The sequence below is a fragment of the Gopherus evgoodei genome, chromosome 5 (genome assembly GCF_007399415.2).
Source record: "Gopherus evgoodei ecotype Sinaloan lineage chromosome 5, rGopEvg1_v1.p, whole genome shotgun sequence".
In the NCBI taxonomy this organism is placed as follows: domain Eukaryota; kingdom Metazoa; phylum Chordata; order Testudines; family Testudinidae; genus Gopherus; species Gopherus evgoodei.
This window is the reverse complement of record NC_044326.1, coordinates 125,908,030-125,931,884: the sequence shown is the minus strand read 5'-3', so window position 1 is coordinate 125,931,884 and position 23,855 is coordinate 125,908,030. Positions and strand designations below refer to the sequence as shown.

The following is a 23,855-nucleotide window of genomic DNA, read 5'->3' as shown; positions in this document are numbered from 1 at the left end:
AGCAGCAAGGCCTGGGATAAGAGATCCCGCCTACTGGGAAGGTGAACAAAGACCTCTGTAACAGCTCCACTTGGTTTGAGTAGCATGGTCTCTTTGGCAAATCCTTGGTTAAGGGGAATGATCAACACACACCCATCCCTTTCTAACCTTCTGAATCACTCTTCTTAATGGTGGAGAGTGAAAGTGTAGACAAACTGGATTAGAACATCTGTGATTTAGGCCATCTGTTTCCCATAATCACAGTTCTGCTTCCCTGACCTGGGGAAAAGTAGCTTCACATTTGGATTTTGACGTGATGCAAATAGGTCTAGCTACAGTAGCTCTCTGGATATCAACTGAGTAATTCTTGGTTCAGAAACATTTTCAAGTTATCCACCTACTGATGACATAGCAAGTCTGCTTTTGTGTTCTGGTTTACATTTATATGGATTGCCTTGGTGCAAGTTAGGTGACCTGCCTGCTTGCAAGAGAATCTGCATCATGTTGACCTTTACACTTGAACTTCGGGTGACCCATCAGTGGTTTACATATGTTATGGTTGTGTTTACTGATTGAATCAGGATGTGCTTCCTACTCAGGTGATCCTGGAAATCCTGAAGAAGCAACCTGACCAATTCATGTCTAAAACACTGGTACTCTGGAGTCTTAACCTCAATATCCTGTTTGCATTGTGCTCCAGGTGGGCTCCCCATACTAAAAATAACCCTTTGATCTGGCTCCCTGCGGAAGATGGTCTAATCAGTGTATTGTCTAACATATATAAATGGGTCTCAACTACTTAACCTGGCTCTTATCACTAATAACTTTATAAGCATTCTGGGACAGAGAGCAGACCAACAATAATATTTTGTATTGATTGTGATATCATAGGTGAAACAAAGAGATTGATGACAAGATGTGACCGGAATATTCAGATGAACTCTTGACAGAGCCACTGAAACCTGAAAGGACTGCTGAAGAAATCACAGTGACAGTAAAAAGCTAGAGTCACCATCCTGAATTTTGTTGTCCTCTTTCAACTATTGTAGCCTCTCTAGGTCTAACATATCCTGGAACTCTTGATGATCTTTTTTCTTATTATGAACAACGTAGAGTAGGGCAATGGGCATCCTTCATCTTGAGGGACAGGTTCTACCAGCTCTAGAAACTGCAAGATTGCATCCAGGATAGTTTAATTATATGTGCCTTGTGAGGTCAGAGTGGGGATGCAAAAAGGGAAGTGGAGCAGTCAAACTCAAGAATATCCATGATACCCTCTCAATCCAACCTGTCTGAAATAAACTGGAACCAGGCATTTGATAATTGGGATATTCTGTCCTGTAGGTCTACTTCAGGATGGAGAGCTGGTTGTAGTCAATGGGTATGTCTACATCTACAATTTTGCAGCGCTGGTTGTTACAGCTGTATTAGTACAGCTGTATAGGGCCAGCGCTGCAGAGTGGCCACACTTACAGCAACCAGCGCTGCAAGTGGTATTAGATGTGGCCACACTGCAGCGCTGTTGAGCGGCTTCAAGGGGGGTTCGGGGAACACGAGAGCAAACCACAGGGAAGGAGACCTGCTTGCACGGAGGTTCGGGGAACGCGAGAGCAAACCGGGGAAGGAGACCTGCTTCCCCGCGGTTTGCTCTCGCGTTCCCCGAACCCCCCTGCAAACCACAGGGAAGGAGACCTGCTTGCACGGGGGTTCGGGGAACGCGAGAGCAAACCGCAGGGAAGGAGACCTGCTTGCACGGGGGTTCGGGGAACGCGAGAGCAAACCGGGGAAGGAGACCTGCTTCCCCGCGGTTTGCTCTCGCGTTCCCCGAACCCCCCTGCAAACCGCAGGGAAGGAGACCTGCTTGCTCGGGGGTTCGGGGAACGTGAGAGCAAACCGGGGAACGAGACCTGCTTGATTACCAGAGAGGCTTCCTCAGGTATGCTGCGATACCTGCTTATTCCACGGAGGTCAAGAAAAGCGCTGGTTAGTGTCTACACTTGATTACCAGCGCTGGATCACCAGTGCTGGATCCACTACACCCGAGACAAAACGGGAGTACGGCCAGCGCTGCAAACAGGGAGTTGCAGCGCTGGTGATGCCCTGCAGATGTGTACACCTCCTAAGTTGCAGCGCTGTAACCCCCTCACCAGCGCTGCAACTTTGTGATGTAGACAAGCCCAATGATACAAACTATTAGGGCTGGAAGGAGGGACTGAACCCATTCCCCAATCTGAGCTTCCCACTGGCTTTCTGCATTCAAGTATTACCCCTGAAATAAGAAAGTTCTCCTTCTTTGGTAACATTTTTCTTTTTTGGGGGTGGGGTGAGGGGACAAAAAGCCTGTAGTCCTTTCTGAGAACAGCTTGTCCATGTGACTAGAAACCTTCTTGGCAAGCTTCTGCCCAAATAGAATTCCACCTGAGAAATTTGAGACAATGGATTTTCTTTGAATAATTATCCACCATCCAGGGTTTCATTCAGAGCTGTCTGACTTGAGATTGCCTGGCACTATTTTTAAGCCTGCGTTACCTGACATGGATCTCACTGCCAGCCAAGTGGAGTCCACTACAAATGCAGAAATTAGAGATCTTTTCCTTACAAATTACTTGAATTCATTCATAGTGGTTTTGAAAGGATATGGCTCTTCAAAAGACAAAATATGAAAAATGTTTTAAGCTCCTTCTAATCTTTTAAAAAGCAACCTAGGAGAAATGTTTCTGTTAGAAAATTACCGAGTATTATAGCACCACATCTTAATCTTCCAAGCGCTTATGTAAACGCTAGCTGATCCTCACAAACAGTCCCACTTACTAGCTGGGAAAATGACATCAAGAAGGTTAAGTGACTTAACAAAGGGTACAGAGAGAGTTAAGTCCCGTACATGGATTACACCTCTCATTACTGCGATTAAATTGTTCTACAATGATTTGCACTTACTGGCTCTATTTCCTTTTAAAAGTTGCTGCTTCAAAACAATTTTAGTTCTATTTCTACTTTGCCTATAATTCTCTAGTATACAACTCTCAATCAAATCCTTCCAGGTTTCAGGGTAATTTAGGATAAATTTAGGGACACAGACTTCATTTGAATCCTGGCAGCTGGCCTCTTTGTGCTAGTATATGCTTATTTCTCTTCTTTATTTGAAAAGATCCCATCATGCACATGTAAATGATCATCTAAGTAAGCCATATTATCAGTGGCATCCACACTTCCACAGGTAACAAAAAGTGCTTCAAATTCATAAGTTGAATTCAGCATCCTTTGTCTGAAGAAATTGAGTATGTACGTCTTTCTATAGATTGTTTTTGTTTTTTAAAATGCTAATTAAAAATTGTACACATTTCTTTGAAAGAAAAAAGAAATAAGATATTCTTTGCAATATACTATTTGAAAGCGTGGCAACGCCTTACCCAAATCCTTCAAGAGATGTGTCAAATTCAATAAATGCTGGAGTAACTGCCGAGCCGTGAAGTCTGATATCATGTGGGGTTGTCATGGAGACCAAACACTTCACCCTCGTCAGGGGTACTGTGCTTCCTTCTGCTGGCTTTAGCAGGCTCCTGCTTATGCGGTAGTGGTTATCTTCATGCAAGCTGAACACGCAGTCAGAACCCAGACCCTCCATTGATGTGACCATACCACCTACAACAGAAGCCAAGAAAAAATAAATATATTGGCAGAAGAAAGCATTTTTTCAGGCCTTCATTTGTTTATATACTTTTCATGCCCCTTTAACTGCAGTATGGGTGCTTGTTAGTCATCAACTCCTCTGTGAATAGCATTACCCTCATTTTAAAGATGCTAAACTGAAGCAAAGAGATTAAATATCTTGCCCAAGGTCATCAGAAAGTTTCTGACAGACATGGACACTGAACCCAGATCTCCTAAGTCCCTGCCCAGAGCCTCAGCCACAAGTGTCCTTTTCCTTCCTCTCAGGTTTTCTGTTGAAACAGAATTCCTGATGCTCTGTTCTAATACACTCAGGTTTATTTTGGATACTGAAGACAATTTTATTTTAAGATTGAGTGAATGAAAAGATAGTATTTTTCAAAGATTCTTGAAGTCTTTTCTGAATATATAAGTAACATACTGCTAAAATAAGTCAAATACATTTTTTCACTGAACATTATACAATATTACTGACCAGTAGTTTTTCAAATTATACCAAGATAACAAACTGAAGTTCTTACTACTACTAGAGTTACTTGTGCTAGTCTTGAAAATTTTTAGATTATGCATGTGCCTGTCATCCAACAATGCCTAGCACATGCTACCCAAGACAAATTTAAAGTATGCCAATGATGTAGACTATGTTGAAAATGAATTGATATAGAATAACATTCTCTATCTTTCATGTATCATCTAGGATGTATATGATAAATAATTTTCAGCAGAGCGGGGGGAAGTATAAATGCTATTTTAAAAAACACTGGTAAATCCTCATCTGGAATACTGTGTATAATTCTCGTCACCCTCTTTCAAGAAAAATGAATTGAAATTGGAACTAGTGCAGAAAAAGACTACTAGAATAATCAGCGGAATGGGGAACCTATATTAGTTTGTCAATGCTATATTAGTATGTCAAACCTATATTAGTATGTCAAAGACAATGAATAGTAACAATTATTTTTCTGAATTTCCTAACTATTAAAAAGATATACCACCAATTTAAAAACTAATACGTTTTTAAAAACTGAATTGCAATTAATTTCATGTAGCCTGCCAATTTCTATGGATTTTCAAATCATAATTTTTATTTTTGAAAAAATGTTTTTCCAATGCCTCCTCACGCTCTCCCTTTCACCTTTTGCCATTTGAAAGACAGAGGAAAGCTGAATATGGCCCTGATCCTGCAGTTATCCTAGGGGACATCTTTACAAATCACATTGAGTCCCACTTAAGCACTGGGAATTGTTTCAGGGATCTGAGTTAGTGCACCAATTGCATGACTGGAGCCTAAGCCATTATTGCAGCAGAAATAGTGAAAGGTGATGATGCACAAAGGGCTGACACAAATACACAAAGTATCTTTGAATGACTGTAATCTTAGATTTGTAAAGGTAAGATTAAAAATCAGAGATGAGTGATAGTTAAGTAGATTGCGTCCCTTAAAGTTATATATTCCTCACAGGATTTATTTATTTAGTAAGTTAGTTTAACTGGTGACAGATCCTATACTGTTGCTATGACCTTTTGTGAAAATAATGCTTTTTAATTATAATTGGATAGCTATTTTTCCCCTTAGTAACTAAAAAAAAACAAACTATCAAATCATTTAGATTATTTATTCCATTATATGTCAATGCCTCTCTGGAAGTTTACCTATAAATTTTGATTAGATATAAAATCAGATTTGCTGAGGAACACCAATTAAATATATTTCTGATGTTGAAGACTTACTTCTCATCTCTGGTTCATAGCTTAATGAGTTGGGTTTGTGCACTCGGTACAGTTTCAACAGCTTTTTGTCCCAAGCGCCACAATTCAAAGGATTTGCCAAACGTAAAAATTCTCTGGGTAAGAGAGAGAAAGAAATTATACAAAGCAAGTTGCTTACTTGTTTTCATTTTTAAAGTCTGCAACCAAACACAAAACAGAAAACATTAAAACTATTTAAATAAAATATGAATTCCAAAAACAAATACTGACAGCAAGTAAAAATATTTTGATTCAAAACTATTTCTATTTTTAATTACTACTACTGCATAAACAATGTGTATACACACACACACACACACAGACAGGTGGTAAATTCACTCATTACCACAAAATGTTATGATTTCTAGTTATTTGTGATGCAATATTTTGTAATAAATCATTACATACTTTTGGATAACCACACTTCTAAAATATAGTAGTAAAAACATATATCCTAGTCTTTAAAGTAAGTAGACTTTTCTCTCAGATTTTTTTTTCTTTGTTTGGTGAAATTATAGCTTATCGTACCCTGAAAGATTTAAGTCACTTCTTGTTCTTCCAGAAAGGTACAAAACGGGCTGCACATTTTATCACCAATGTGCCACAATGTTCAGTCTGCAGACTGCAACTGAAGTAGTAGTTTCTGATGTGGATACACACCACTAAAAACCGAACTGATACTACATACCTCTTCTGACAACTAATTAACAATCAGACTGTAAACCAGTTCATCTGGGCTAGATCTGAATGGACAGTCCAGCAGGGAAAAGTTCCATACGTCATTACTAGCCACCTAGTTAATTGTGCAATTTACTGTTTTCAATACTGCAGGCACTATTCAATCTATCCAAGATACTTCTATTATTAAGCAGGAAACAAACAATATCAAACTCTTTTCTACTGCTGCCTTAGCCCTGGTCTACACTACAAACTTATATCTGTATAACTATGTCGCTGAGGGGTGTGGAAAATTCACATCCCTGAATGACGCAGTTATACCAACTCACCTCCTACTGCTGACAGTGCTATCTCAATTGGAAGGCTTCTCCCATCAACACTACTACCACTTCTCAGGGAGGTGGAGTACCTACACCGACAGGAGAAGCTCTCCTGTCAACATAGGTAGTGTCTTCACTAAGTACTACAGCTCTGTTAAGTGTAGAAAAGCCCTAAGAACTGCATTAATATGGAGGAAGAAAAAAACTAACTTTAAACTGTAGTAATCACAGGGCATTCTGTTACCAACAAGAAACATCAGTGACCAAAGCAAGGTCATCAGCCTTTCAATGTGTTTTATTTTTCTCTCAGAAATCATGTATGTTACGCTATGGCAAATCTATTTTCACAAAGACCAGAAATTGTCACTAAACTATAGTAGTAAGCCAGTAATAAAACCCCACAGACTAGAAGGATTTGTTCTAGACATTTCTCCTTTCTTGCACCTCTTTCTCCCTCATACGTAAATTAAAATAAAGAACTAAAGAAAAGGGAAAGTTTACGTTACTTTATAACTATTTAGGAAGTCTATGAAGAATCTTCTGTAGCAGTGGCTACTTCTTTTTGGTTCTTTTCACATTTTTAACCAAGTTTCTCTTCCCTGCCACCTAAACTAGAAGCTGTAAGGACATGTATTTCAACAGTATAATTTAAAAATATCAGAAAGGCAGCTTAAATCTGAACATTAAAAAAATACTATATTCACAAGGCAACATTCTTATTAACAACAGCAAGGCAATCTGTATTAAAAACTGTTTTTCAAAATAAGGCTATATCCAACAGGGTCATTATCAAACACAAATAATCAGCAATTTTTTCTAATACTTTACTAAGAAATCGAAGTTGCTGAAACTGACCAGTCAACATCATCTATACACTAAACTTTTTGATAGATCAGACCTACACAATGTGAACATCAGTGACCTGAAAAAAATCTTTCTGACCTCAACACCATTGGCTCCAGTGCCTGAGAGGCCAGCCTTTCAAACATCCTCTGGAGTGGGGGATGCAATGAATGGTCCTCATCAGCAAGAGCTGCACTACATCTCTGTAAAAGACGAGCATGGAGGCCAGCTTCACACATTACTTGCTGGTTTCTTTCTGTATGCACCAGGGATTGCAATATGTTGGACACTGCAAGCTGAAGATCCAATGCATGCTGCAAAATATAATAAATAAAAATACCCATATACTAGAAAGGAAATAATTAGCACAGGATATCCTGTAATGCAATTTTAAAAATGAGAAAAGAGAATCTAATTTAAGTACTGTTCTCCTTCTCTATGAAAAGGGACAAATAAATTAAACAACGCATTGATTAGAACTCTGCCAAGGAAATTTGCTCTGGTGCACCTAATGAAAATAACTTCTACTTTAAATAGAAGTGAGCAGATTTAGAAATATGTTCAACTCGCTTAAAAGTTTTATCCTTATCAGCGCTAACCTATTGTCAAAACCAGTCTTTCCCACATCATCCACTGTAATAAACTTTGTGTTATTACAACTGTGAACACAAAAAGGCTTCCAAACTCAAAAGAGAAAAACAGCAAAATGTTGTCATAGCTATACATGTCTGATAGTTTTTGGAGTTTCATTTTGATAAACAAGGATCTGTGGGGTAAATACCTGAACTGAAATCTCTTTAAAATAGTTAGCAAAAATATCACATAAATCCTGTTTGGTAAGATGAATATATACACAACTATAAAATATTGTGTTTTAATACTTTCTACACTGCTAAACTTGAAGATACCCGTAGCTGTTTATGGAACATAAAAAAAAAAATTGCCATACTGGATTAGACAACTAGTCTATCCAGTCTAGTGTCCTGCCTTTTCTCCAGCATAATACTTTATCTGATGCTTCAGAAAGGAAAGCAAAAAATTCATAACACTTGCTAACACTTTTACTTTATGAGATTTAATCAAAAAGTAAAAGAGGACTAAGAATCAAAATGATTTATACTGGTGAAATATTTTTTTATATGAGCAATTATTTATGATGCTCCTTCTACTCAATTGTATTGATTACCTCAGCCCACGTCCAGACTACAGCCTAAAATCAATGTGCTTAAAATCGATTTTATAAAGCAGGGTTTATAAAATCGATTTAGTGCATCCACACTACAGGTACTTACATCGATGTTGAGCGTCCATTTTCCCTGGCGTCCATCTTTTGCTTGAGCGTTGCACTCTGGGTACCTATCCCACAGTTCCTGCACGGGTCCCTGCCCTTTGGAATTATGGGTTACTAGCCCAGTGCATGATGGGATCAAAGTCCCCGTCGTGGGTGGTTCTGGGTACAGCCTCACACCCCCCCCTTCCTGTTAGCGGCACACAGTCAGTTCGCGCGGTTTTTACTGGCTGCAGTGACGAAAACGCCATTTTGCAGCAAGCATGGATCCAGGTCTGCTCTTGTCCTTGATCGCGAATACTGTAAATACTTCACGCATTCTCGTTCTATCCCATGATGCAGAAATGCAAGAGAGAATGCTTGAATGCGGGGACGACAGCGATGACAAACTGGAGAACGAGTTTTCCGACACCCCGGGCCCTTGCACATTGGAGCTCCTGACGGTTATGGGTGAGGTTCTACCCGTTCCGCGCCGCTTTTGGGCACGGGAAACAAGCACAGACTGGTGGGACCGCATAGTCCTGCAGGTGTGGGACGATTCGCAGTGGCTGCGGAACTTTCGCATGCTTAAGACCACTTTCTTTGAACTTTGTGACTCGCTTTCTCCTGTCCTGAAGCGGCATAATACCAGGATGAGACCAGCCCTCACAGTGGAAAGCGAGTGGCAATAGCCATATGGAAGCTTGCAATGCCAGACAGCTACCGGTCAGTCAGTAATCAATTTGGAGTGGGCAAATCTACTGTGGGGGCTGCTGTGCTGGAAGTATCCAAAGCAATCATTAAGCTGCTGCTTCGAAAGGTTGTGACTCTGGGAAACGTGCAGGCCATTGTGGATGGCTTTGCTGCAATGGGATTCCCTAACTGTGGGGGGGCCATAGATGGAACCCATATCCCTATTTTGGCACCGGAACACCAGGGTGCCCAGTACATAAACCGGAAGGGGTACTTTTCGATGGTTCTGCAAGCCCTGGTGGATCACAAGGGACGTTTCACCAACATCCACGTGGGATGGCCAGGAAGGGTTCACGACGCACGTGTCTTCAGGAACACTACACTGTTTAAACGGCTGCAGCAAGGGACCTACTTCCCTGACCAGAGAATAACAGTTGGAGATGTCCAAATGCCTATAGTTATCCTTGGGGACCCAGCCTACCCCTTGATGCCCTGGCTAATGAAGCCATACACAGGCAGCCTTGACAGTGCTCAGGAGTTGTTTAATTACCAGCTGAGCAAGTGCAGAATGGTGGTAGAATGTGCATTTGGCAGGCTTAAGGCGAGATGGCGAACGCTTCTTACTTGCTCAGATCTTAGCCAAACCAGTATCCCCTTTGTCATTGCTGCTTGCTGTGTGCTCCACAATCTCTGTGAGAGCAAGGGGGAGGCCTTTATAGCTGGGTGGGAGACTGAGGTAAACCACCTGGCCGCTGATTATGCGCAGCCAGACACCAGGGCAATTAGAAGATCACACCAGGATGCTGTGCGCATCAGAGAAGCACTGAAAAGTAGCTTCCTCATGGGCCAGGGTACAGTTTGAATGCTGATTTTCCTTTCAATTGATTGCTGCCCTCCCCGTCTATGCAGTCTTGCTGCTGCAAGATACCTTCCCTGCAGCATTCTTCAACTGCTTGCTTAGGTTACTTGCAAGAGCTGTCCACTGAAAAACATATAATTCTGTATTTCCCAATTATTACCTACCTCCACCATTAGCTGCTTCCGTCTGCTGCAAGGCACCGTACCTGCAACCTTCCTTAACTGCTTTTTTATTGAAAATAAAGCTACTATTATTTGTTAAAAGAATTGTGTTCTTTATTTAAAATCAGACCCTTTCAGCAATCAAGCATCATGCTTGTTGTTACAATACTGTGCATGAAATTTCATAACTCAGCGTTCTATGGGGGACGGAGCGAGGGAGGTTTGGAGGAAGGGGGAGGGAGGTTGGAAAGAATAAAGTGCATCAGAGAAGACAGAACAAGAATTCTCATGGACCAGGGTACGGTATGGCTGCTTTCTTTGTTTTCCCTTTATTACCCATATCCCCAATTGTCAAATCCTGATGCTGATAACTAGCTTCCGTGCAGCTTTCCAAAGCTGCTTGCTTTACTTCATTACCAAACTACACTCACACTGCCTTAATAGCATGACCTGAGAGTAAAAATAGGTAAAGGTGCCATGGGAGAAGTTTGGAGCATTAGAGGAGGGAAAAAACAGGACACAAAGGGCTTTTCAATTTAATGAAAGCCTTCTGGTTGGAGTGTCTGCAGCGGTGGAGGGGGCTGGTGCAGAGAGCCTTCCCCCCCGCGTTCTTACACGCCTGGTTCTGGAAGGTGTGGGACAGGGTGAGTACTGAGGGAGGTTATACACGGGCTGTAGGGGCATTCTGATACCACGGAGCTCTTGCAGCATATCGCGGAGGATGTCAGTCTGATCACGAAGAAGATCCACCATTGCTGCTCGCCAGCGCTGATCTTCCTGCCACCTGACATCATTTTTGGCGTCCCTCCTGTCTTCGCGTTGGTCCCTCCTGTCTTCGCGTTGACTGGCAGCCTCCCTGTACTTTGCGATCAATTGTTTCCAGTCCCCCTGCTGAGCTCTCTCTGTACGGGTTACTGCCATAATTTCGGTGAACATGTCCTCACGCGTCCTCCTTTTCCTCAGTCTTCTTATGATACCCCCCCCCCTACGTACAGGAGAAGGGAGAGGGAGGCTGGAGAAATGTGCAGCTGTGTGTGGGGGGGTGGGGATAGGAAAGAGTGATAAAAGAATCATAAGAGACACATTTCACAAAACAATGCATACAGTCTTTCTCCTCACTGACCTGTGCCTGTTACTGAACCTTGAACATGTTACTTTACCACAAGGTCGCCTCAGGATTCCTTTAATACTTATTGCTTGTGGCTGAGGACAGAGATTTCTGCTCAGACGCAGGTCAGGGGAGCACACAGACCGTGTCCGGAGAAAATGGTAAGTTAATGGCTAGTAATCCCTGTAGTCGATTGTACTGTCAGGTAGCATGAACGGAGCAAAGTGCCTTAAGGAACAACATTGCTTTCTTTTCTTAAGCCATGGACAGGGACATGCTACCACTTCCCTCCCACTTGTGCTGCACTTCACAGCACGCATGAAATCCATGTACCTCACCCCATCCCCCCTCTACCATGGCAACAAATTGCCGTGATTCATGATGGCCAAGTGCAGGAGGAATCCGCCCTGTTACAATGGAGACTTTTCTAAAAACCACCTCATGGGTCACTGTTTTAGGAAAGGTTTTTAATCTACTTGGTCAGCACAGAAGGACCGACTGTATGCGCATCTCTGTTCCCTTTTACTAAAAGTACGTTAATCTCTAACAGGTGACCATGGAGGATATCACTCTCCTGAGGATAACAGACAGAGAAAGAGAAATCATGCTTCTTGAATGTCAGCAGTCACCAGGGCAATTCACAGCTAGAATTTGTCATGCGATGATTCCTGAGTATGTGCTGCAGGCATGGCGTGGTAAAGTTTCCTTTTATGGCGGACGGAACAAGGCCGCCCTACCCAGAAACCTTCTGCAAAGGCTTTTGGGGTACCTCCAGGAGTGCTTCATAGAGATGTCCCTGGAGGATTTTCGCTCCATCCCCAGACATGTTAACAGGCTGTTCCAGTGACTCTAACTACAGGCAGTGATTTGAAGCACCCAGTAAAAAAGGCTTACATTAAACCAAAGCTTTTATTAAAAGAAATTACACTCACCAGAGGACGGTTCCTCAGCTTCATTTTCTGGAGTACTGGCTTGAGATGGCTGGCAGGGAACCTCAGTAAGGGTGAGGAAAAGATCCTGGCTGTTTGGGGGGATAAAATGCTCTGTGCTCTCTGCTGGAGCCTCCTCCTCTTGGTCCTCATCATACTGATAATCGCCGTCAAATAAATCTTCCGTAGTGGCAGGACTTATGACGCCCACCTCTGAATCCACAGACAAGGTGGGGTTTGTCGTTGCGCTGTTCCCCAATATTGCGTTAAGCTCGTCGTAGAACCGGCATGTTTTGGGGCAGAGCCTGACCTGCCCTTTGCTGCTTTGGTCTTCTGATACACCTGTCTGAGCTCTTTCACTTTCACTCGGCACTGTAACGAGTCCCTGGTATGCCCCCTCTCCCGCATGGCATTAGAAATTTTTTCAAAGGTTTTCTCATTTCGTCTGCTCGAGCAGCAGTTCTGAAAGCACTGACTCTTCTCCCCATACAGCTATCAGATCGAGTAACTCCTGTGTGTTCCATGCTGGAGCTCTTTTCCTATTTTCAGGAGACTGCATTGTTCTCTCTGCTGCTGAGAGCTCCACGCTGTGCAAGCAGGAAATGGAATTTCAAAGTTCCCAGGGCTTTTCCTGTTTACCTGGCCAGCAGTAGAGTTCCTTTACCTGTGTAGAGCGGCCACTAGAGCACTGTGGGATACGTCCTGGAGGCCATTAACTTCGATGTCCGTCCACACTAGCATAAAATCGATTTTAAAAAATCGATTTTGGGGTTACTCCTCTCGTTTAGATGGAGTTCCAAAATCGATTTTAGGGACCCTTAAAATCGATTTTATGCACTCTGTAGTGTGGACGGTTACAGCTTTAAATCGATTTAGAGCTCTTAAAATTGATTTAAAGCTCTAGTCTGGACCTGCCCTTAGTCTTATAAAAGCAAGTATAATAAAAAAAGACAAATAAAACTCGTAATATACCACGAACCTTTGCTATATCGACAGACATGTATTTGGTCTATTATCGGACTCATGCTACACCAAAAAGCATGAGTAAAATAATCCCTCTACCAACAGCCATATTACTTTTACTACTAAGGATTTTTTCCACCTTTCTTTTATAAATAAAAACCTAGCTTGTATAAATGCTAGGTTGACAGTTTTGGAGACTGAAGTCCTCTTACATAACCACTAAAACATGGGTAGAAGTACAGCAGCTGTGCAAGCTTCCTCACACTACCCTTCCAACGTCTTTTACCCTGACCTAGAGGTAGGCTGAAGAGGAGCAGGGTAAAAGATTGTAGAGTCTGTGCCCATTTCCTTGAACTCTCTGCTGGTTCTTTCAGTAATAATGGCAATTAGTGGCAGTTATGCATATGGTCTAATTATGTAATCTCTTACTCTTTGATATCTGGACTACAACTAGCACATATTAGGGGGCACTAAACCACCTCCAGCTATTAACTTTGATTTAATCAATACCTTCGTTCAATTCACTAAAACCTACACTAAATTTAAACTAGCAACATACAAATAAGAGACACTGTATCCAAACCGGACAGTCTCTATATAAAAGAATAAATGGACATAAATCAGATGTCAAGAATTATAACACTCAGAAACGAGTTGGAGAACACTTCAACCTCCCTGGCCACTCGATTACAGACCTAAAAGTCGCAATATTACAACAAAAAAACTTCAAAACCAGACTCCAATGAGAGACTGCTGAACTGGAATTAATTTGCAAATTGGACACCATTAAATTAGGTTTGAATAAAGACTGGGAGTGGATGGGCCATTACACAAAGTAAAATTATTTCCTGGTGCTTATTCCCCCACCCCCTCCACAGTTCCTTATATCTCCTTCTCAAGTGCTGGAAATGAGCCATTTTTATTACCACTACAAACAGCCTTTTTTCTCCCCTCCTGACAACAGCTCACCTTAACTGATCACTCTCCTTATAATGTGTATGGTAACACCCATTGCTTCATGGTGTGTGTGTGAGAGAGATTCCTTCTGTATTTTTCCACTACATGCATCCGATGAAGTGAGCTATAGCCCACGAAAGCTTATGCTACAATAAATTTGTTAGTCTCTAAGGTGCCACAAGTACTCCTATTCTTTTCATATTCTTTTACTATCCATTCCCCTAGTCAGATTCAACATTAAGGACTGCAGCTTATTTGCTTACTTCTGGCTGTGCAGTTGATCCAACAGAGGCTAGAAGATCCAACATGGCGAGCATAGCTCCAGGGTGAATGATGACAGCATCAGAGCTTTGCAGCAATGTGGGTCCTGTGTGGAGCTTCAAATCAGCTATGTTTTTGGGAGGATACACAGGCGGAGTTGAAATAGAATGATATGCATGCCTACAGGACAAGAGGAAAGAGCTTTTATTATACCCATTCACTATTAGCTCTGCACGTCTATCAACTATTGTAACAGTCAACTTGTACATAGAAAATTCCCAATTAAACATGCCAGATGATTTCCTCTTCTTGAAATCACAAGTAGATATTCTTCCAGGACTAGTGGGGAGAATTTCACTTCCATAATACGTTCCAGCTCCAGAACGCCACTTTCCGTTAGAAAAGAAATAATATCTCCCAAGAAAAATATACTTCCTTATATAAATGTTCACTTCAACATAAAGTAGAATACATTACACACAACAGTATAAACAGTCCATAAATAATGTTTAGACAAATGTTTGGGACAAAGTCAGTTTTCATCGTCCGTCACCCATTTTTTCTCCTCTCTAATGGTTGCTTCGAAAACTCACTATTACAGAACTGAAGGCAATTTAAACAATTAACTCCCAAGATTAGGAAGCTTGTTCCAACTATATACTCAGGCTAGCAGCCCATATGTTCTCACTCTCCCAATGAGTTCCTCTCAGCAACATTAGCAGTACATGGAGCTTCTGCGATCCAAGAGGACTTCTGCAGGTTCAGCATGTCAACATTAGAGAACAGATGCTTTGAAGGCATGAGCAATCACTTATGTCTATAAGCCCATAACCGTCTTACATTCTAGTGACAGTCTCAGCAGTAACAGTTGCATGCCATGCTTCTGGCACCAAGACTATGGCAGATTCAGCAGCTTGGGCAGTAGGGCAGTTCAGAGAACAGATGCTTTGAAGCCAAAGATTTAGATGCTAATATTGCTCATGTGAGGCTTCTTTTCTTGAAAAGACTGATAGTCATTACAAAAAAATATGCAACATATGTATAGTATATGAGCATCTTCATGTAGAATATGGACACAAAGCATAAATACTATGTAACAATTTCTTTGTAGGTCACAATATTCCCTACTACTTTATAGATATCTACTTTTGCCTTCAGAACAGTCTTCAAAAAGAGCTCTATCATTACTTTCTTGGAATGTGAGCCTTTAAAGTGGAGGAAATTGTTAATACTTTGATTGCTCAACCCCTATTTATAAAACAGCGATATATTTCTCTACATATGATAAATCAAGTAATTCTATGGTAAGGTTAAAAATTAGTTCAAAGACGTATCCCTCCCAAAAAGTTTTGAATGCTGCCCAAACCACTTTTGAAAGTATTTTCACAAATTGTGCTTAACTCCAACCTCCATTTAAAAAAAAAATGGATCTCTAGTATGGCCAAGGCCCAAAACACACTGTTATTTCAGGGTATTTTCTTATTAGACTACGGGCTTGTCTACATTACCACTTAAGTCAATGTAACTTACGTTACTCAGGGTGTGAAAAAGCAGCTCCCCTGAGCAATGTAAGTTACACCATCTTAAAGCTGTGTCTATACTGTCATGTCAGCGGGAGGCGCTCTCCTGTCAACATAGCTTCAGCCTCTCATTGAGGTTGAATAATTACGCCAACAAGAGAGCAATCCCTTGTCAGCATAGGGCACCTTCACCAGACGTGCTACAGCAGCACAGCTGCACCAATGTAGCACAGTAGTGTACACTCACCCTAAATTAAAAATGGCTAGCAGTTTTATCATGTAAATGTTATTAATCTAGTACTTTTCTCCCTGGTTTCATAGGTTTCTCAAAACATGGATGATTTTTTGAGGTTAGAGATATGGGTAATTGCTTAGCTGATAACTTTTTTCTGCTTAATAGGAAAAGTCCTGCTTCTTTCCAACAAACACTTGTAAGTCTGAAGTGTCAGAGTTCACAGGCATTTCATTTCTTAAGGATTACAAGTCCACATATATTTAAGTATTATAGTAAGACTTTTTGACCAGTATTTCAGAACGGATCCATAACTGAACTTCACCATCAGAGTAATTTCAAAAAATAACTTTCCACCTGCCTAGAAATCATTCCTTACAGTACTGTCATATTCTGTGGCTGCCACCACCATCCTTCTGTTGTTGCTGTTGTTGTAATTTATATTACAGTAATGCCTAGAAGGCCCAAGCAAGAGCAGGCCCATCATGCTAGGTTGATGTATAAACACAAAGATATGACCCCTGCCTCAAATTGCTTACAGTCTAAGAGGACATTCAAGGTTGTAGGGAAAGGGATGCAATCAAACATATTCTATTTTCTTCCTTGCATTATAGAGAGCATGAACTATCTCCATCTGTCCCTCAAGCTACCCATAATTAATTGGATGATTTCCAAGTCTGGGTCTGCTTAAAATGTTCAAATGCTCCTTTTCAGTTTTCTCTACAATGGATTCCTATTTCCAGAAGGCCACAAATACCAATTCAAGAATACTTGTTAGAATGGAAAGATAAATTACAGCTCAGAAAAAAATATTACAAAGGTATTCACTAAATTTAGCTGTTCCCTCTCCTATTTCACCTTCAGAATCTTAGGTACATTACATCTAGCTGTGCCTAGCACATATTTTTTATAGTGGCCCTCTAAGAGAGAAGAAAAGAAAAAGACAACAGGAAAAAAGTTAACGTAAACAAAGAAAATCTACAGATCTTCCTAGACAGAGACAAGACTGAAAAAAGTCCAACTCAAACTTAAACTATTGGGTTTAATTATAACTATGTGTCAACAAAGATAACCACATAATCAAAAAATGCAGTCCTGGGGGACCTCAAGAGATCATACAGCCCAGCCCCTTGCTCTAAGGCAGGACCAAGTACACCTAGACCATTTCTGACAGGTGTTTGTCTAACCTGTTCTTAAAACCTCCAAGGACAGAGGATTTCACAACCTCCCTTGGAAGCCTATTACAGTGATTAACAATCTTCTAGTTGGAAAGTTTTTCCCAACAGATTTAGCCAAAATTGAGTAGCATTTGTTGCTGATAACCACCACAGAAGTCTGTCTCAGAGTGACTGTTATCCAAAAGTTTTCTAAGTTAATGGATAAAATAATATTTGTAATGAACAGTACACTCCCTTTTCTATTTGCCTTTTGATCAGGGTGGCAAGCCAAAAAAAGCGTTCCTCTGCACAGATCTGGCATCTTCTTGAACGAGATGACAGTTCAGAAAATGTCTAGTCAGCTCTCCTACTTCTGAAATTCCCAGAAATCAAACTAGCACTAAAGCAATAATGCATGATCTAATCATACAGATGGCTGAAAGCACAGTACTTCTATGCTACATCAAAACCACTGTGTACCGTAACAAAACATTGACTAGACAAGTTATCTGTATTCTGTTTATATAAACAATAATATTTAGGTGGCAACATCTTTTGGGTAAAGAAGACTGAAAATCAGTGCACTGAATGTTTGTGTATATAATTAAGGGAGCTTAAAATCTGCATATAGACAGAACTTGTAGACATTTTGGTAAATAGATTGCAAATAAATTTCTCTTGTTCATATAAACGCCATACTCTGTGCTTGTTAGTCTGCTAACCTAGGATGCTACAAGTTATATAAACTAGATAGCAGAATAACAGACTATGGCAAGTGGGAGATCAGTGCAGGAAAAGGAAATCTAAAGTGGAGAAAGAATACTGCTTTTAGAAGAGCATTTTGGCTGAGATTTTCAACAAATACAAGTCTAAACTTAGGATCCTAATTAAGGAACTGAATTTAAAAAATGGTGAACTGCCACTAGTCAACCAAAGCGAGGTATTTGGGAAAAATTTGGCATATATCTAGAAATAGACTTTTTAAGAAACTTGGCCTGTTTAATTATTTGTTCCCATGTTTTTACATAATTGTTGTGTATATTCAGTAAATTAAACCAAGATTATATCAATACTTTATGTGAATCTTTTCTTGAACTTGTTTGACAGAATATACATAACAGTGGAAAGGCACAATTTGTTTACAAATCAAACATCTATAGAAAATGCATTCAGTTCTCTTAACGAGTACCTTTAATGTGAATAGCCAAACTAAATGATCTGATAGGTTCAACATTCTATCCTGATGCTTCTATTTTTTAAAATAATCAACTAACAATTATGTAGTCTTGTAAAATGGAACATCCAAAGGACTGCCACATTTTCACTTTGGGAAGACTTAAAAAGATTAAAATAGTTTTTTTAATGGATACTTTGTGCTAGCTACAAAGCTGGCACCTTCTTCGTCATTATCCTCTGGCGTCAGCTACCCTTAAAAGCTTATGTTTGACAGACTAAATGCATTCTGCTGACAAGACTGTGCTTTTTGCATATCTGTGTATTTCAAAAATTCAGTTTATAGGAGCAAGTAATGCCATTTACACTTAAGAGAATAGAACGATAAAGATGGAGAGTACAATCAGTAGCAGAATAGGTCAATCTTATGGGCAAAACACTAGAAGATCTCCACAGGAAAGCTCTTTCTTTCAACATGTGCGAGAGAGAAATGAATTTGGCAGCAAACACTTCTCCCTTCAGTAACAGTGGAGTTTGCTCCTAAATGCCTTAGCATCAGAAAAGAAAAGAAATGACAGTCTGAGAGGTGCTAGATTATTAGACAGGAAGTCCCTTCCAAACCAATCCCAGAAGAATACCAATGAGTGACTGTGTTACTTCACTTAGCAAGGTGAAAAAAGGAATTTTTGTGGTAAACTCCTCTACTGCAAATATTGCAAAACAGGTTTTAAATGCAGATCTACTTCATTTTTTAAATAAAAATATTAAGAAAGAATTAGCTGAGAATAAGAAAACAGTGAGAAAGGATTTCAGAAATTGACAGTCACAGAAATTTGGGAGATTTTGAACTCACTTTCCAAGCCATTTAACATTCACATGCCTCCATAGTTGTCAGCAGTATATGTTCCGAAGGGTTTATTATTTTCATTAGGCAGTAATTGTAGGCAATAGACATATCACAATAGTTCTCAGTTTACTGATAAAGCAAAAAATATCTTCTCAGAAATTCATTCAGGATTTTTTTTTTAAATGAATTTATCTACTACTACATTCTTGGACTTGATCCCTGGGAGCTGAGTCTGTACCTCCTAGACAATTACTTATAAAAATATTTGATTTGTTTTGAAGCGGCGCATATTATCTGCTTTCAGAATTCAGCCATTTCTGTCTCTCATTCCATGTAACTTGGGCCGTGGCTACACTCAAAACTTCAAAGCGCTGCCACGAGAGCACTCCCACAGCACTGCTTTGAAGTGCAAGTGTGGTTGGGGCACCAGCTGCAGGTACTCCACCTCCATGAGGAGATTAGCTTACAGCACTGGGAGCACGGCTCCCAGTGCTGGGGCACTGTTTACACTGGCACTTTACAGCGCTGTAACTTGCTGCGCTTGGGGGGGGTGTTTTTTCACACCCCAAACGAGAAAGTTGCAGTGCTGTAAAGCGCCAGTGTAGCCACAGCCTTAGTGTTCTGTACTAGAAGTATTTTTAAACATAACTGTAAATTTATGTTATATGATGCACAAATAAGTGCCTTTTAGCCAACTAGCCACCTAATTCTTTTACAAGTTGACAAGTTGTTTTCCTCAAAGAACGGACAGACAGTATGCACCTCACCACAAAAAAGCAGCTTGAGAAAAAAAGCAACAAGAACAGTGACAAGAGAAACCAGAAGAGAGATCAACTTCTCTTAAAGGATCAGTACCTTTTCCTGGACAAAGCTGGCGTACCCCAAGGAGAGGGGAGAGAAGTCTCATTTGTCAGGCAAGGAGGGATCTGTTCTGCACGACTACAGACAAAACAGACAGGGGTGGGAATAGAGAAGTTAGAAAAGAAAAGGAGAGGCCAGAAGCTTGTTAGTTTTACAATACCACCAACCAGTAAAAACCTTTATAGGATCCATCCTACAGAATCAGCAAGGACAACAAAGAATGCTACTGAGGAACATGCATCAGGTAAAACAAACAGACTTGCACCACTCTACAATAATTAGGGGAAATTTATTTTTGCTCATTACTCAGCAGATATGGTAATCTACGCAATCAAACCAGCACATTTAAACATCCTTCAAGGGTAAGGAGAGCAGGAATTGACAATAGGTCATTTCTTAGCAAACAAAGTTTGATTAACTTGCATTAGATGGGATTAAAAATAATATTCTGAGAATAAACTCTGCAAAAACATGACCATCAGATGGTTTAAGAAAGGAAAAAAAAGAGTTGATTAAAGAGGAATGGAAAATAAAAGGAAATTAGAAAGGAATCCATTTGCAATGACACTAGAGATTTAGTTACCCATCCTTGATTCATCAGATTCCACAACTAGCCAATATTACAGCATGTATTGTACACATCACCAATTGGTTAATTCAAAAATTTTTCAATCAAATATTTCAAAGCGATTTTAACACAAAGTAACTAGGATTTTTTTAATGCTAATTTCTTTCAAGATGAAGGGATACAGATTTGCTCTCTTACAACATTAAAGGCAGTAGGCAAAATTTTCAAAAACATAAGCTTGAAGTTATGCTCTTAAATACATATTTAGGCACCTAAAAAGGAGTTCTGAGTTAAGAAAATATGAGCACTCTGCAGCTCCTCACTGATTTGATCAGAAGCTGCCAAATACTCAGCATTTTTATCAGGTCTCTTATTTAGCTGCTTAAATATTACTAGGAACCTAACACGAGACATCTATTTTTGAAAATCTTGCCCAACATATAGCACATGGACAGGAACAACAGCTTTGTGATTTAAGCAATGAAGCTTAAATCAACGCTGCACTATTAGTTTCTTTAAAAAAAAGTTACACGTGAGAACTACCTTCAAAAATCAGAGTTATTTTGTAGGGGACCATTAAGAGGTCTATTTACTATACATGATTTTAAAATCTCAAGTAGTTAGCAGCCTCATTGTCTAATGCTAAATTAATTTTAAAAAGCTACATGGCAATTTCAAGGATTGCATCTCCATTGTCTAAAATAAATTTGTCATAACGAACGATCAAATAACTTGTTTTTAATGTATCCCATTTTTATGGCAGTCAGAAATTGGTGTGTACTGCAAAAGTAGCATATTTCTAATTTTATGATATTATGGATAAAGATCAAGTACTTATGGATAATAAAAATATTGGAGAAGCAGACTACTTGTTGGCGGTTTTAACCCACCAAATGGTCTTAAACTAAATGTCTCTCTGTTGCTTGGTGTCATGACCTAAGACATTCAACATTAGAGGTCATGTTAGTTTACATTTGAGTAGAGGAAAATGTCTTGCTCCACTTTGTGGATGAAGAAAAAGGTGGAAACATCAAATCCTGCAAACACCACATTTCTATAACCAGACATTTTTCAGAGAAAACAGATCATACCTGTCAAAAGAATCTGTGGCTACTTTGTAGAGATAAATAAAGAGTTTACTGCAATGCCTTAGTGTGGGTGCCACAGAGTCCATGGAGATTAGGTCATCCTCCAGTAGTCTTTGAAATGGTTGTGTATTTGATGGGAAGACATTCAAGGGGCTTATTTTTCTTGAGTCTGAGAAGCAGCCAAGCAATCGAACAGCATCTGCCAGCTTTTCATACTGGATCTCTGTTTTGAAGAAATGCGAGTTGGCTGGCTCATAGCGCATTGCTGCAGTCAATGTGCAGAACACAGTGTGAAGCAGTTCAAACACTTGATTCTGGTTTACTTTCTCCCAGCCATTCTTAGGTGGAGAGCACAAGGATCTTTCCATAGCAACAAGTAAAGATGTGACATACACAAATCCACCGACTTTTCTAAAAACAGTTCTTGTGCGATGACTCTCTCTTAGTACTGAGAGCAGGGCCTATGGATAGTCAAAAAAGAAAAAAGCATTTTTTTAATACCTTATAGCAACGCAAAGTTTCTTGTCTGATATGCTAGCACAATTTATTTGTATTATTGTACTGTCTAAAGGCCCCAAAAGAGATTGGCATTTTATGCACCACACAGACAAATACAATATAAAGTCCTTGCTCCAAACAGTTTACTAACTAAATAGACAAGGCAGACAAAGAATAAAAGAAAGCAAGCATTATCCCTCTTTTACAGGTGGGAAACTAAGGGTCAAGGTCATAACAGAAGCCTGAGACAGAGTCAGCAATTGAACCAAGAATACCAGTCCAGTGCCTTAACCATAAGATTAGGTATATAAAGCATAAGGCATTGGTATGTAGAGACAGAAAGACAACACGCAACCTTTCATGTTAAAGCATTGTAATTTACATATCTACAAACAAAAACAAACTAAATGGTTGCCAAACTCTGCATTTGTACTTTAATAAAAGATCAGGCTATGACTTGTCAAGTGATGGACCGTAACAGTGAGATCTAGATATTTTTACCTTAAGAGTTCCCACGTGGCTCCCATTGAAATCTTATGCATAAAGCTGATGACTGAGTGCTGTTAACTGTATAACCATATCATTTCCCTTAGCCACTGTATTGCAACTGGTGCTAAAAAGGAACTGAGGGACTGTTGGGCCCATCCAACCCTTTGAGCCCTCACATAGGGGCCAGGAGAGTATCTAGGGCACAGGTGTAGAGGCAATGGACACTGCTGGCTAAAACAATCCAATATCACATCCATAGGGTGCATGTGCACCAAGAGCGAAATCCATGTAAATAACCACTCGAAGGTGGCTTGATTTTTCTCTACTTATGAGGTAACAATAAGTTTGGTTGAGTAAGTGCTGAGATACTCTATTAGGCCTGCTGAAGAAAATTTAAGTTTCCTTACTAAGTGTGACTTTTCATCAAATAGTGTCTTTAAAGACTTTATTTTCCTTTTAAAAAGGCCACTACAGAAGATGAAAAGACCATTTTGTAAAAGTAGGTTGCTCTATGAATGTAGTACTTTGTGGCTACTGTGAGGTTTAGGTGGTGAAGGATGATTTATTATTATTTTTTTTTATTTTTATTATGAGAGTACAAAGATTTTGACTGTAGTAAAACAAGTATTAGTTTTTGGAATTAAAAGAGGGGGGAGAGAACAAAATTATTCTGTCATGATGAAACTGGAAGTTAAGCTTTATGCGGAAATAACTTACCACTCACTTTCCCACCTGGCGAAGTGGTGGCAATTAGAAAAGAGTATGTGACTGACAGAAAGTATAAGTGTCACCTTGGACCTGAAAAGGAGTTTGCATTATTGTTTGCAGAACTACAGAAGGCCCCATTCAGGAATAAACTCTGATTTGAGGTCTAAGTCTTGAATTGGTATAAATGAAACGACACACACGATAGCAAGTCATGAGGATGTCTTGCTTCATAAAGAAATCAAGAGCTTCCAAAGCAACTACCTAAACTCTGAGATGGC

At 40.0% G+C, this 23,855-nt stretch overlaps 1 protein-coding gene across 1 annotated transcript in view; it reads right to left on the bottom strand.

Moving 5' to 3' along the window:
• The window catches only part of WDFY3 (WD repeat and FYVE domain containing 3), a 244,999-nt gene that overhangs the window by 138,083 nt on the left and 83,061 nt on the right, over positions 1-23,855 (bottom strand). The window contains 6 exon segments of the mRNA XM_030564966.1: positions 3,390-3,621; positions 5,380-5,492; positions 7,338-7,552; positions 14,439-14,616; positions 20,221-20,304; positions 21,886-22,343. Of these exon segments, the coding sequence (XP_030420826.1) occupies positions 3,390-3,621; positions 5,380-5,492; positions 7,338-7,552; positions 14,439-14,616; positions 20,221-20,304; positions 21,886-22,343 (1,280 nt within the window).